Genomic DNA, 16768 nt, shown 5'->3' with positions numbered 1-16768 from the left:
TTTTACAAAACTATAATCGTATATTAACAAAGCTGATATTACCTCAAACACAATTGATATTTAGACGATAAGTGACTATCAATACCACTGGAAATAATTGAGATAATAAGTACTTACATGATACTCTCTTAAGATAATATTTATTTAGAAAGTTTAAATGAAAGTTGCTCAGGAACGTTGCATAAAAATTAGCGTATACAGAAGTATTAATATACGTCCTCTAAAATATAATAGAAATATAATTTACAATATTAACAAATCTTTTTTTGAGGGAAAAACTTATTAATTTAAAGAAATACTGAAAAGTGGTTTATAAGTCTTATAAAAATTGAAAGCAAAGCTATATTGCATTCGTATATACCTTGTTCAGCTGCAACATCTGGTAAATATGTAGCTGTTCTTCTATTGCCTTTTTCGTTATGGAATTCAATTCTTATCCCGTGGAGGCCAATAGTCCAATCTAAATAATTTATTCCATCTTCAAAATGCCTTAATATAGATACGCTTACATGTAGCCTGGAAAATTCATCTCTCGTGATTGGATTGAAGCGCGAATCTTTAAAAGCGCTGAAAATAAAAAAAATGGATGACTAATTACATTGGAAGACAGAAATAACAGTTTGATAATACATATTTATACTTGAATCTCTTTCTATTATTAAAAAATATCACATTAGATAAAGAGTAGACAATTATTTTCGTGATAAGATATAGGTGCAAATTATAATTATTAATAGGCGTTAATGACCATAATAAATAGGTTTAGAAAATAATACATGATTCGAAAAACGTTGAAATAATTGATCACAGACAATCCACTCGTCGATTTGAGTAGAGGACGGTTTTTCAGATGGAATAAAAATAAATAAATTATTTGCAACATTTCGTTTCACACCTTTTTCTGAATTATTCGTATTCATTAACAATTTTGGATATATTTGGACTAATACTGAAATTATTATAATAACGAAATATAAATAATAAACGTCTATTCTCTATCTTTAAATAGATGTTATTTATTTGTTTTTCAATTGTTTACATGAGTGCAAACATCAAATTTTTAGGTAAATCGATTTTATAAAATCTATTGATCGAACCCTTTCGCACTCTTAAATTTAGTTGTTTGGAATATTAGCATCTTTTTCGATCCAAAGTAAAATAATTTTTATGTTTCATTTAACCAATCGATGATTTAAACATGTAAAACTTTACAATCTATTCAGCGTTTGATCATTAAGGTTAACAGACGTACCAACACTCTGCTCTACTCAGAAAGAAATTATTAGCCAATTATTAGTAACAGTTATGTTTATAATAGTATTCTCCAAACATATAATAAAAAAGTAGTAGCAGTCAACAAGGCCATTCTCATAGGCGAAAACATGACTACTTTTAATAAAAACAGCGACGAAAATAGGAAAATTGTAAGCAACAAAAGACCGCGGAGAAGGCCAGACAACTAAAACCTAAATAAAAATCAACAAGCCAGATCATTGGCTAAGAAAATTAAGAAATAAGTAGGTAAATTAGGCAGGCCACAGATCAGTGGGTCTTATATCAGAGATCTGAAGTGCATGATCTATGAGATCAGCACTCTTACAAGGGAACTACCCCAACCCGACCTCACCGATTTGAATGATTTTGGGATATGTTGTAGTACTTGAAAAAAAATTAGATACGTGTTTTTTTTTATCGGCCCATAACGGCTTTTAACGGATGAAATCTAACCTGAAAATGAACCCCTAAAATCAGTTTTTTTAATATTTCTCAGAATCAAATAAATATTTTTCAGTAAACTCAACGTTAAAAAATTTATTATAAAAGGCGCTTTTAAGGACATAACATTTATACCGAAGGGTTGCAACCCCTTTTTTAATAGGGGTAAATACGCTATTTTTTGTCCTGTTTTACGACATGTAATATCGGGAATCAGCTCGAGTGATTTAAAAATAGCACTGATAATGAGAAAATACCAAAATTAAATTGACGTGTTTCCGGATTTAAAAAAAAATATATTTAAGGGGTGTTTCACCCCCTAGAAACCACGCCCGTCAAACTATCAGCAGGTTAATCCACCTAACCCTGGGATAAACAAGTTTAGTCGTTTGTTATTTCTTGAAATAATTTAATCCTATGCATGAGCGAGCTACCTCAACTAACAAACCTGCCTCTAACCCACCAAACCCCCATAAACCACCCTTACCGAACCACATGCAGGCTAACCCCACTAATCCTGTGAAAAGCAACTTTAGTCGCTTGTTATTTCTTCAAATAATTGAATTTTACACCATAAGCGAGTTATCCCAGCTGTATAACATACCTCTTATACACCTACCCTTAACCTATCAAAACCCCCACCCTTATAAACCACCCTTACTGAAACACAAGCAGGCTAAACCTCCCAACCCTGGGAACATAGGTTAAGTCGTTTGTTATTTCCTGAAATAATTTAATCCTACGCCTGAGCGAGCTACCTCAACTAACCAACGTGCCTCAAACCCACCAAACCCCCATAAACCACCCTTACCCAACCAAATGTAGGCTAATAGACCTAACTTTGGGAGAATTGAGTTTATCAGTTGTTTTTTCTTAAAATAATTGATTTCTACACCGTACGCGGGGTATCCCATTTTTTTTTATTAAATATATCTGTAGCTCAAACATAATTCATGAAAAATAAAAATATGTGTAATACATTTTATTTTAATAGTACCAAAATGGCGAGTAATATCTCTTAAAAATAAACACGAGAATAACACGAGGTCTAATTTGATTTTTCATAATAATTTTCATCTTTTTCTTTTTTTCATTTATTGGTAAATTAAAATGTATCATTCAACGAATTCCTTACAGAAATGATAATCATCGACAAAGTGTTTGAAACATAATGATCTTTTACACCAACCACACCGTATTATAGCAACATTTTTATATGCTTCTACTTCGCAATGTATATTGCAAGAATCTCCAAAACTAAAATCAACATGGTTATCTGTTTTAGCTGGTTTCTCAGCAATGTAGTCGCTTTTATATCAAGCGTATTTAAAAATATTTGTATATCTTGGTGAAAAAAGCTGGTTATGGACAAGAGACTGCATTTTTATGATGTTATTTCTTAAATGTAGATTCATTCCATAGTCCATCAAAATTACTTGATCTGATAAACGTCGAACGATGTTTTTCCAGATACGAAATCCATAAACATCGAGTGGTTGGATGTTCCCTGTCGTTCCTGTGGGAATTTTTTTTATATTAACAATTTTGTTTGTCGGCATCTTTTCCCTTACAGCTTTGTCGTAATGTCGACATGTAATATAGTAAATCAGCTCGAGTGATTTAAAAATCGCACTGATAATGAGAAAATACCAAAATTAAATTGACGTGTTTCCGGATTTAAAAAAAAATATGTTTAAGGGGTGTTTCACCCCCTAGAAACCACCCACGTCAAACTATCAGCAGATTAATCCACCTAACCCTGGGATAAACAAGTTTAGTCGTTTGTTATTTCTTGAAATAATTTAATCCTATGCATGAGCGAGCTACCTCAACTAACCAACCTGCCTCTAACCCACCAAACCCCCATAAACCACCCTTACCGAACCACATGCAGGCTAACCCCACTAATCCTGTGAAAAGTAACTTTAGTCGCTTGTTATTTCTTCAAATAATTGAATTTTACACCATAAGCGAGTTATCCCAGCTGTATAACATACCTCTTATACACCTACCCTTAACCTATCAAAACCCCCACCCTTATAAACCACCCTTACTGAAACACATGCGGGTTAACCTTATATAAATAGCGAAAAATAAATGTATTTCTTGAATAACATTCATGCTGCATAACAATATGTCCCAAGTATTACAAATTTTATGTAATAATTATTTTTTTCTTTTCATTATAAATACAAAAAAAAAATACAAAAATATTATAAATAATTATTAACTATTTTGTTTTTTCGAAATTAATAATAACAGTTATAGTATCAGTTTTTTTTTTAAATATAAGTTGCATTGTATTACATATAGCTGTGTATAAAAGAGTAATAATAATAGTTATTATTTTTTAAACGTTAAGTTAATTCGTAATAAAGAAAAATAACAAGTTATTAATTTCAAAAGTGGAAGTTTAATACAGTTATTATTTCTTTTTTAATCATTTACAATTTGTCAATGAGAAAAGAAATTATAAAAAATAATTGATTATATTAATAGTTATAAATAGTTATTATAGTCTCAATTTCTATACTTATAAACTGTTTACTTTTTTCAATATTCACTTGTGATTTAGTTTACTTTTTGTTGGTACTTTACTTTGCTGTACACTTTATCTTATTTACAATTTTGTTTTATCAATGGCTCGAAGAAGATAAGTTATATCAAATCTACGCCCCTCACGATAATAAGACATCCGATACATATTTCATTATTCATAGTAGTTGAAGAAAAGTCAAGTATTTAAAAAGTTAAAGTTTTTTTATAGTGCTGGATTTATAAATAAACTTATTTCTATATTTACATAAAAATTTCCCGAACACAAAAATGTAGTACATAACAAGAAGAAAAGTTTTTGTCTACTACGTAAGTATTTATGTCACTTATCATATCTAATTTTATTCAAATATTTTGATTTGTAAACATGTAAAATATAACTGTTAAAAACGTATGATCAAATTCTATCTATAGACTAGGTTTTCTTTTGTCTTTTGTAAAATTATTCAACTGCATAAAGAGTATTTATATCTTGATTTTGTTTTAGATTAAAACATGAAGATCAATCCTTTGAACGTAGTGAATTTATTATTAGCATATTTTCAAAGTTTACAAATACCAGATAGCAAGATTAATTTCAAAGAAATTAAATTGTCAGAAAAGTTGAAAGAAATATTAATAGATGCCGTGTATGAGTTTAATAATATTGATATGATTGTTGAAGAGACGTTAGATTTTCATGAAGATTATAAAGATACTGATGCTAAAATAATCAAAAATGAAGTTCAATATCACTTTCCTGATCCTGATTTTGCACTAACAAATCAGTAAAATAATCGAAGATGAAGTTCAACATCACTTTCCTGATCCTGATTTTGCACCAACAAATCAGTGCACAAATGATGATGAAGAAATCACATTTGATTATAAACAAAGAGCCGTAGAATTTTGGAGGAGCGGAAAAAACAAAAACTTAAAACTGGATACTGTACAACATAGATTCAAAAAAGTTTCATCTATAAGTTAACTTAAACATTGGGCGAAAACAATTAATAAAAATGGAACTTACCGAGAAAAAAATACGCAAATTTGCCAATACACGTTTGATAATTTAAAAGCTGCTATTGCAGCTGGTACGATAGTGCATGATCGAGATATACGGAAATGGGCATTGCAAGCTCAAAAAATTGTTGGCCATGAAGATTAAGATTTAAGACTTCTCAAAATTGGTTACTAAAATTTAAAAAAGCTCATAGAATAGTATCTAGAAAAATAAATAAATTTATCACCAAAAAAACATTAGAAAGTAAAGAAGAACTACAAACTAATGCTGATGCTTTTGTAGCTGATGTTAAATCATGTATACCAGAAATCGGCATTGCAAACTTTTATAATTCAGATCAGAGTGGTTTCCAATTAGAAATGCACTCGGGAAGAACATTAGCAGTTGAACGAGAAAAGCAGGTGCAATGTCTGGTACAGTCGGTTTCATCGACAACGCACAGTTATACAATTCAGCCAACTATATCAGGAACTGGGAAACTTTTATGACCACTTTTTATAGTATTAAAAGAAAAAAGTGGTCAATTCGGTCCCATAGTGGAATCTTCATTATTTAGACCAGAAAATGTGTATGTGGAAGCATCTAAATCTGAAAAATTAACGAAAAGTTAGTATATTTTTATTTATTATAATGCAATGACATAAAAAAATTTTGAAATTGTTTTATTTTAGATCATTTTAAAATTTGGTTGAAAGAAGTTTTTTATCCAAATGTTGGATCTCAATCTGTACTTTTACTCGACTCTTGGAGTGGACAATGCGATAAAGCTGTAAGGGAAACGATGCCGACAAACGAAATTGTTAATATAAAAAAAATTCCCACGGGAACGACAGGGAACATCCAACCACTCGATGTTTACGTATTTCGTATCTGGAAAAACTTCGTTCGACGTTTATCAGATCAAGTAATTTTGATGGACTATGAAATGAATATACATTTAAGAAATACGAGGGTTGCTACTTATATTTTGAGCCTTGGCAATACTAAGTGTTTAGAGGCGCCACCTGACGTTTCCAGTGGAAAGTTTGACATTTTTAACCATAACCTTCTTCAGAACATTTTTTCATTTGAGGGCAATTTGTGTTGTTCACAGTAACTTGAAAAATTCATCTCGGGCAAAAAATAGAATTAACTCGTGAACATTTTCGTGCGATGATTTTCTACGACTTTCGACGTGGGCTATCAAGACAGGAGTGCATCGATCAACTTACTTCGACTTTTGGCGATGAAGCCCCATCCCTTGCCACTGTGAAACGCTGGTATAACGAATTTAATCGTGGCCGTAGTTCGCTCGGGGATGAAAGTCGTGAAGGTCGTCCAAAATCAGTTGTTGTGCCAGAAAACATTGATGCTGTGCACGAACTAATAAAGCAAGATCGGCATGTAACATATCGTGAGATTGAGGCATCCTTGGGCATTAGTATGACGAGCATCAATAAGATATTGCATGAACATTTAGCTGTAAAAATGATTTGTTTGCGTTGGATCCCCCATAATTTGAGAAAAGTTCAAAAAGATGCTCGCATCAATTACTGCAAAGAAATGCTCAAAAAATACAATCGCGGTGCATCAAACGCTGTGTATAACATCTACACAGGTGACGAATCTTGGATCTATGCATATGAGTCCGAAACAAAACAGCAATCCACTGTATGGGTCTTCCAAGACAAGCCGAATCCAACAAAAGTGATTCGTGCGCGAAGCACTTCGAAGCAAATGATCGCCTGTTTCTTTGGAATAACTGGACATGTGGCAACTGTACCGTTAGAGCATCGTAGAACAGTGAATTCTGAATGGTATACAACCATTTGTTTGCCAGAAGTGCTTGGTGAAATACGAAAAAAGAAGCGACAACGAAGGATCATTCTTCATCATAACAATGCAAGCTCTCACACATCAGCTAAAACAACCTCCTATTTGACTGGCCAAAACGTTGAATTGATGAGTCATCCTCCATACAGCCCTGATTTAGCACCAAATGATTTCTTTTTATTCCCGCATATCAAGAATAAATTGCGTGGACAACGTTTTTCGGCGCCTGAAGAAGCCGTTGATGCATTTAAAAACCATGTTTTGGAGTCCTCAATCAGAGTGGAAAAAGTGTTACGAGAATTGATTCGAGCGCATGCAAAAGTGCATTTATCATCATGGAGAATACTTCGAAAAACAATAAAGCCATTTTAGATAATAAATTACTGTCTTTTCATTATTAGGCTCAAAATATAAGTAGCAACCCTCGTAACATCATAAAAATGCAGTCTCTTGTCCATAACCAGCTTTCTTCACCAAGATATACAAATATTTTTAAATACGCTTGGTATAAAAGCGGCTACATTGCTGAAAAACCAGCTAAAACAGATGACCCTGTTGATTTTAGTTTTGGAGATTCTTGCAATATACTACTGTGGGCAAAAAGTAAGGTGAATTTGTTTGTAAAATGAAAAATCTTTATTTATTCTTCTACATCAATGTCATCCCCTTCGAAGTAATCCCCTCCCGATAAAATACACTTATGCCAACGTCTTTTCCAATCCTCGAAACATGCCAAATAGTCCCTTTCCGGTATAGCCATCAGCGCCTTCTTCGATTCAGCTCTTATCTCCTCAATCGACTCGAAACGCGTTCCCCGGAGTGGTCTCTTGAGTTTTGGGAATAGCCAGAAGTCACACGGAGCCAAATCAGGCGAATACGGTGGTTGCGGAACGATATGCGTCGAATTTTTGGCGAAATGGTCACGAAGAACGAGTGCAGTGTGAGATGGTGCATTATCGTGATGCAAAAACCAAGAGTTGTTGGCCCATAATTCTGGTCTTTTTAGACGAATTGCTTCACGCAAACGACGCATAACGCTCAAATAATATTCCTTATTAACAGTTTGGCCGGGTGGAAGGAATTCATAGTGCACCACACCATGAAAATCGAAGAAAACTGTCATCATGACCTTGATTTTTGAACGACTTTGACGTGCTCTTTTCGGTCTGGCCTCGCCTTTAGCACGATATTCGCTTGATTGGTCGGTTGTTTCAGGGTCGTAAGCATAAATCCAAGTCTCATCTCCCGTAATCATGCATTTGAGCTTGTCCTGATAGTCAGAAAGCATTGTTTCACACACATCAACGCGGCGACTTTTTTGCAAGAAATTGAGCGTTTTCGGTACCAAACGAGATTTGACTTTTCGTAGGCCCAAATGGTCTTTCAAAATTGTTTTCACAGATCCTTCTGATATTCCGATCATATCAGTAAGGTCTCTAACAGTCAACCGACGATTTTCGAGCACTAATTCCTTCACTTTATTGACGTGTTGGTCATCTGTTGACGTCGATGGTCGTCCGGAGCGCTCCAAGTCATCAACACGTTCTCGACCGTCTTTGAAGTCTTTGTACCACTTATAAACATTTTTCTGCGACATGGTAGAATCACCAAAGGCCTTCCGCAACATCCTCAACGTTTCCGCAGCCGAAATTTCATTCCGCAAACAAAATTTGATGGCACTTCTTTGCTCAATTAAATCAGACATTGTAAAAATCGAAACATGCACTCTTGGTCGTTTGGTAAACACAAGCGTAAATATATTACTGATGATGACATTGAGATGAAATTTGTCCCAGATGTCATTCGCAGTCCTACCAACTCAAGAAAAAAAGAACTAGCCCGAAATGTTAAGCCCGCGAAGTTTAAATTGAAAATTCACCTTACTTTTTGCCCACAGTAGTACATTGCGAAGTAGAAGCATGTAAAAATGTTGCTATAATACGGTGTGGTTGGTGTAAAAGATCATTATGTTTTAAACAAATTTTCGATGATTATCATTTCTGTAAGGAATTCGTTGACAGATACATTTTAATTTACCAATAAATGAAAAAAAGAAAAAGATGAAAATTATTATGAAAACTCAAAATATATGTAGTATCGCGTACGATGGCTCTTACGTAAATATATTTATGTATGTACATATGAATATAAATATATACGGATAGATCTATAAATGATAATTAGACTTCGTGTTTATTTTTAAGATATTTCTCGCCATTTTGGTACTATTAAAATAAAATGTATTAAACATATTTTTTTTGTCATAAATTATGTTTGAGCTACAGATATATTTTATTAAAAAAAATGGGATACCCCACGTACGGTGTAGAAATCCATAATTTTAAGAAAAAGCAACTGATAAACTCAATTCTCACAAAGTTAGGTCTATTAGCCTACATTTGGTTGGGTAAGGGTGGTTTATGGGGGTTTGGTGGGTTAGAGGCAGGTTGGTTAATTGAGGTAGCTCGCTCAGGCGTAAGATTAAATTATTCCATGAAATAACAAACGACTTAACTCGTGTTTCCCAGGGTTATGAGGTTTAGCCTGCTTGTGTTTCAGTAAGGGTGGTTTATAAGGGTGGGGGTTAGATAGGTTAGGGGTAGGTGGATAAGAGGTATGTTATACAGCTGGGATAACTCGCTTATGGTGTAAAATTCAATTATTTCAAGAAATAACAAACGACTAAAGTTGGTTTTCATAGGATTAGGTGGGTTAGCCTGCATGTGGTTTGGTAAGGGAGGTTTATGGGGGTTTGGTGCAGGTTGGTTAGTTGAGGTAGCTCGCTCATACATAGAATTAAATTATTTCAAGAAATAACAGACGACTAAACTTGTTTATCCCAGGGTTAGGTGGATTAACCTGCTGATAGTTTGACGGAGGTGGTTTCTAGGAGGTGAAACACCCCTTAAATATATTTTTTTTTATAAATTATTGTTAATTTTTTCCACTCCTGATGTTTGATAATTATATTAGTAATCTTGATCTTAGGAGTCGTCCCTATAAATAAACTAAACACTTATTTTTATTATAAACGTTTCGCAATTTTCTTTATTGCCACCTCAGTACATCTGTTGAATATATATATTATTATAAATAAATGAATTCTTTCAATATTAATATTGTATTATAATATAAACATACGTTTTGTAATGTAGATAAAATTGAATAAATTAAGAGTTCTTCCGCACATACATAGTCTGTTATAAACATTAAACAATTATGTTGTGCGTTTCCATATATTCTTAAAATGTATTTAAAAAAATTTCCCATAATTCCCCAATGGAATCCGATCTTAATTTTCAATCACAGATCGTATGATATAAATTATTGTTAATTTTTTCCACTCCTGATGTTTGATAATTATATTAGTAATCTTGATCTTAGGAGTCGTCCCTATAAATAAACTAAACACTTATTTTTATTATAAACGTTTCGCAATTTTATTTATTGCCACCTCAGTACATCTGTTTTTTAAATACATTTTAAGAATATATGGAAACGCACAACATAATTGTTTAATGTTTATAACAGACTATGTATGTGCGGAAGAACTCTTAATTTATTCAATTTTATCTACATTACAAAACGTATGTTTATATTATAATACAATATTAATATTGAAAGAATTCATTTATTTATAATAATATATATACGGCTGCTTTTAGCTCTTGATATCTCTTATTGCGTATATTATGTACACACAACCAAAAAGCGACTGGACTGCGGCGTCCCCCCGCCGCGACTTCATCCATATATGTGCACGTGTTTTAAGATCACACGTTATCGGGTGTGTGTGTGTGTGTGTGTGTGTGTGTGTGTGTGTGTGTGTGTGTGTGTGTGTGTGTGCGCGCGCGCAATACATTAATATTTACTGCAAACCCGAATGCCTGTGCTTATCCAAGAGATACACCATCGCCGTGCTCGCCTGTCTTGGTGAGTGCATTTTTATAAATTATTAATTAATTTATTATTAATTAATTTATTATTGATTTATTATTAATTTGTCGTTATTAGTTTATTATTATTTATTATTATTTTTAAGTATTATTAATTCATGAAATAGTAGAGTAGAGGGGGGGAATAGCAAATATATACATTATTTTTTTTATATAAAATTATTTTATTAATAAAAATAAATTGATAAAATTAAATTACAGAACTTATATATATATACATATATTGCAACGATTACCGAAAATCGTCAGACTCGCGCGAGGTTAATGAGCGGATAAACGAGAGGAGCCGCGTTTGGTTCGCGAGAGAGAGAGAGCGCGTAGGGGCAATGACCAGGAGGGGAGGCTCCGACCGGCAGTATGACTGTGCCACTCAGTCCGCCTGTATCGTGCAGCTAACCTGTTTTCCGAGCCCTTTTACGTTTTCGTGTGGTGGTGCGAACTTAGAGGTGCGAACTTTGGTGCGAAGTGCTGGGTGCGGTAGCAGCAGCAATAGCAGCAGTAGCAACAGCAACAACAGCAGTAGCAGTGACAGCAGCAACAACAGCAGCAGCAACAACAACAGCAGCAACAGTATTCGCGGCGATGCAGCGAGCAGCGAAGCGGCGTTCCAGCGATTTGTTGTTCGGGTACGGTTGGCCACCGTATCCTCATCGTTCTCGCGGTAGGTGCACCTTCCCCCTTTTTACCGTTGTAATTGGCGTGCGATCCCGCGCAGCGTGCGCGAGGTAATTAATTGTTGCGCGCGAGCGGTTAGTTCGCGGTAGTCGCGGTTTTCTCTCTCTCTCAATCTGCGTGTGTTGTCATTCGCGCAAGCGTGCGTAAGTCTCTCGGCCAAACCCTCGTGTAACTAAGTTGCATAAATAAAGTGCATATTAATCGTCACCTTCAAATCAAATAGTCGTTATTTAGTCTTTCCTTTGTCCGGAGGTCGCGTCAGTATTTGTTTACGTTTGATTCGAATTCGCCGGTAGCGTAGCACGAATCACGAAAATCTCCATAGGCGGGAATCTTCAACTTGGGTTCCAGCGGCGGCCGCACGAGCGCTACTAGCAAGGGCGACAGCGCCGCCAAGCGGCGAGTTGGGGGAACCCAACTCGGAATAGTAAGGAGACTCTGCGCAGGCGCACTCCGAGACAAGGTAGGTTGCTGTGCTTTGAGCACAGAGATAACAAGGCGTCGTCTAGTCGTAAATAAAGGTACGTTTACAGGATTACCGACTAAACGACAGCCTGTTACATGGCGCCCAACTAAAATTAGGACTCACATACGAGGGAATTTGCACAAAAAGAGAGAGCGACGCGCGCGAGAGAGAGACGTTTGCGCGTGTGCGTAATAAGGTGCGAGCGGGTAAAATAACGCGTGGCTCGTTCGGTACGTGCTTTGCGGTAGGGGAAAGACGCCTCTCCGACCCAATAACACCTGCTTTTGTGAGCCGAGAGCACATTAACCCCAGGGGTCGAAGAGACGTCCGGAGTCGCTCTAACGCGAATATAAGAGGTGACAAATCGCATTTTGGTTAACTTTTTGCTTTTTAAGTGTTTACATACACATTAAAGTATTTCAGTGGGGGTTAGTCACCGAGCGACAGTAGCAGCAGAGCGCGCAATTGGGGTGTGTGTAGGGTTAGACTTACTAACCCGGTGGAGCTAGCAAACAGTTAGCCTCCACCTATAGGTAGGTAGTTGCGAAGTGGAAGTTCGTACTTCCTTAGAGTACGCGACACCTGCACACACCCACAAGCCACGCGTATTGTTGCCTTGTAATTAAAGGCATATTTGGGTAGTTGGCGATAAAAATCGCAACACCCCGCTCACGCCTTGGGCGATAGGAGGCGGTAGTGGTCGACTAGGAAAATTAAACTCAACCGTCACCTACGCCCCAGCATAAGCGACATGGAGGATACCGCCGACGCGATAACCCGGTGGGCTTCGGAACTGCCTTCGACACAGCTGGACAGATACCTGACGCAACTGGAGTTGCGTACAGACGGTCCCAAGCTGATGCAGGCAGTTCGATTAGCATATTGGTTGCTAGGCGAATATATCGACCTAGACTTCCAAGGAGCGGCGTTGGATAGGGAGGCGACACAACGCAGGCGAAGGAGCCGAGAGAGGTGGCTGGAGTCCAGGCGACAAGAATTAGAAGCAGCTGATGCTGAGGATCTTGTCGCCCACCCACTCATGCTGCTATATAGAGATGAGGTGGTAGAGGCGAACCTGACGCGGACTCTCGCGGTCTACGACAACTTAGAGGAGGAGAGTCAGAGCGAGACGGGGGAGCGAGAGCCCGCAGAGGAAGGGGGGACCGGCGAGGTCACGGGGCCCACGGAGGGGGTCAGTAGTGAGCACAAGGGCTCAACCGGATCGCCGGATAGGCGAAGAGCTCGTCGTTTCGAGAACGCGGAGCTACAACCTCAAGAAGAAGAGGAAGAGCGGTGCGTGACCGAACGACTAAAGGAAGAGATCGAGCGCAACCGGGTCAGGATAAACCGCATATTAGAGATGCTGGAAAGACACGACCAGGTATGCGCGCGGTGGAGCGACCAGGTGACCGCTCTGCAGGTGGAGGTCCAGCAGTTAAGGAACAGGGACCCCACCAATCGACGAATGGTCATACCAGAGCGGCCCCGGAGGACCGTGGACTTCCAGTCCACGTATACGTGCCACTACGACCCAAGGGTACCAGGAAGTACCCCGGAACCCCAGCGACCGACCCCTGGCGAACCTCGTGAGGCTCCCCAAAGGCAGGTGCCTTCAAGGACGGCACAGCCACCAAGAAGAGGACCAAGAGACGCCGACATGGATGAAGGGCAGGCGATCCCGGAAGGATCCGCCTGGTACGACGCCAATGCGGCGTCGGGGTACTACGCGACTCGGGATGCGGGTAGGATTGTCCGAGGATGGAAGCTCCGATACTCTGGCACGGCTTCAGAGTGCGTAGACACCTTCTTGTCGAGACTGGAGGATCTACGCGCGGGCTCTGGGCTAACAGACGGCGAAATCTTGTGCTCGGTATCAGAGCTCCTCGAAGGTGTTGCGAGGACCTGGTACGAGCTTAACAAGTTCAAGTGGAGAAGTTACGCCGACTTCGTGGCAGGCGCTCGACGTTGGTTTGGGTCGAGTGAGCTGCAGCAACAAAGATTGCTGCAAGAGGCCCAAGCCCGATACCAGGAGAAGGGAGAGCTGGTGCGAGAATATGCCTGCCACCTCCTCTTCATGCTGGCCCAGTTACGCCCGCCGTTACCAGAGCAGAGGCAGTTAGATTTGTTGTATGCAAATCTCCTACCCGCCATCCGGATGCAGCTGCGGAGGAATGCGTTCTCCAACGTGGACGAATTCCACGCCCGGGCGACTGAGATCGAGACCGCCTTGCGAGACGACGAGCGCCCGAGGACCAGGCTGGAGCCAACGTCCACGTTGTACCCCGAGCACATGGGGGTGTCAGCTAAGGCACCACCGCCCCGGGCAGGACCCCGAACGGCGGCCATGTCCAACAAGCCTCGGGGTAGGGAACAGCTGCAACCCGAGTCACCGGTTAAAGCCCCGGCCAAGAGACCCGAGGACCGGCCCACAATCGCTGCAACGCAGGCGACAGACCGCATTGAGGATCTGTCGTCGCAGATTGCGACCCTGCGGCGCGATATGGACCGGTACTTTAAGGAGAGGAAGGCTAACTCTCCCAGGCGGCCGAGGGGTCGGCCGCAAGAAAAGGGGAGGAATAAAACCCCCCCAGGGTCTCCTGGCCAGCGACGAGAGGGTCAGCGGAGGAAAATAGACTACTCCCAACCGATTAAGTGCTCGTCTTGTGGCAAACTAGGCTTTACCAGAAGGTACTGCCCGGATTGCAACAAGGGAAACGGGCAGGGAAATGGAGGACGGAGGTCCCCTCCGCGTCCCCAATAAAGGTGACCTCTCGTCGCGGGTCGCTTGAACGTGGCAGGGGCCCGTCAGCGACCCCAGGGTTCAGGGAGGTCTCGACAGGGGTATCGGACCCCACGAGACCTGGCAGTGCGGTGGCGTTGGGAGCGACAGCGACCGAGCAGATGCCTGATCTGGGTAACCGGGCATTTTGTATCCTCGAAGGGTACGGAGGCCGGATCCAGGTGGTGGAGCAGGGGTTTGAATGGGTCGAAGAGGAGACCGTCAGACCCAAAAGCTCCAGGAGACCACCGGACACTCCAGGGGATGCGCCGGCGACCCAGACACCTGCGGGTGAGAGCACGTCGATGCGAGTAGCGGCTGCCCAAGGCAAGAAGAGCCGTGAAAGCCTCCCGTCCACAGAGGGGAGAGAGACGGCGAAAGCTCCCCGCAGGTATAGACCCGAGGATGAGACCAGATGGTGGCTTCAGGTGGGGATAGGTGCCTACAAGTTAAGGGCACTCTACGACACCGGGGCCTCATCGACGGTAATGGGTCAACTCGGGCTTAGGTTGGCATCAGACATGGGGTTGGGTCTGGACGTCACGCGTGCGGGAGAAGCGAAGCTCGCCGACGGTCGCCCATGTCCCATCTTGGGTCATGTGATTTTCCCCTTCACGGTAGGGGGAATCACAAAAGATGTAAGGGTCGCTATAACGCCACTGCTGTCTGATGACTGCTATGTCGGCGCGAATTTCGTAAGGGAATTCAGTGCCAACCTGAACCCTGACACGGACCAGCTGTACTTGGCGAAAGCCAAAGTGGCGGTACCGTTGGAAGTGGCAAGCGTCACTGGTACGTCGTGCCTCGCACCCGTAGGCCTGGTAGAAGCCACGGAAGCACAGCGTCAAGAAGTGGCTAGCCTCGTCGACGGATTAATTCCGGACGGAGGCGAGTGTTTAGGCTGTGCTGTGGGGGTCGAGCATGAGATAGATATCGGAGACGCTCGACCCTGTAAACAGAAATACTACCCGGTCTCCGACAGGGTGCGAGACGAAATGCACGCGCTGGTCAAGGCCATGCTGGACAATGATGTCATTGAACCAGCAACCAGCGGGTGGTCAAGTCCAGTGGTGATGGTTAAGAAGGCAGATGGCAAATACCGGTTCTGCGTAAATTACCAGAAGGTAAACGCAGTAACCAAGCCGGACGCCTATCCATTACCCTTCATGAGCGACATCCTGCGAAGGATCAGGGATGCGAAGTTCATCTCGACACTGGACTTGAGTATCGCGTACCACCAGATACCTCTTAAAAAGGAGTCGCGCCCCATTACGGCGTTCACAGTCCCCGGCCTGGGGCATTTTCAGTTCAAGAGAATGCCCTTCGGATTGTCTTACGCCGGCGCGACCTTCCAGAGGTTGATGGACAGAGTGATTGGCCCGGATTTAGATCCTTTTGCTTTTGCTTACCTCGACGACGTGATTATTATCTCGCCGTCTTTTGAGGAGCAAAAGCGACACCTGGGATTGGTTTTACAACGAATCCTGGGTGCGGGCCTCACTGTGAATAAGACCAAAAGCCACTTCTGTAAGTCGGAAGTCAAATACCTGGGGGTGCTAGTGAACCGTGAAGGGGTAAGGCCAGATCCAGAGAAGATCAAGCCAATCATGGAGTACCCAGTACCACGGACGATCAGACAGGTGAAGCAATTTATGGGGATGATGTCGTGGTATCGTCGCTTTATACCCGACTTCGCAACCATCGCTGAGCCGATAAGCCGCCTGACGAAGCAGAGCATCCCGTTTGCGTGGCAGCAGGAACAGGAGCAGGCTTTCGAACGGTTACGAGACGCAATGGTCTCGGCA

At 40.5% G+C, this 16768-nt stretch overlaps 1 protein-coding gene across 2 annotated transcripts in view; it reads right to left on the bottom strand.

Moving 5' to 3' along the window:
- LOC131663355 (nuclear protein AMMECR1) overlaps positions 1-16768 on the bottom strand; it is a 274431-nt gene that overhangs the window by 42319 nt on the left and 215344 nt on the right. For both annotated transcript variants that reach the window (XM_058933720.1, XM_058933722.1), the window contains one exon: positions 362-567. In XM_058933720.1, the coding sequence (XP_058789703.1) occupies positions 362-567 (206 nt within the window). The remainder of the gene's footprint in view (positions 1-361; positions 568-16768) is intronic.

This window comes from Phymastichus coffea, unplaced genomic scaffold (genome assembly GCF_024137745.1).
Source record: "Phymastichus coffea isolate CEN01 unplaced genomic scaffold, Cenicafe_Pcof_1.1 PCOF00002, whole genome shotgun sequence".
Classification (NCBI taxonomy): Eukaryota; Metazoa; Arthropoda; class Insecta; order Hymenoptera; family Eulophidae; genus Phymastichus; species Phymastichus coffea.
The sequence above is the reverse complement of the archived record's forward strand: the minus strand, read 5'-3'. Positions and strand labels throughout refer to the sequence as shown.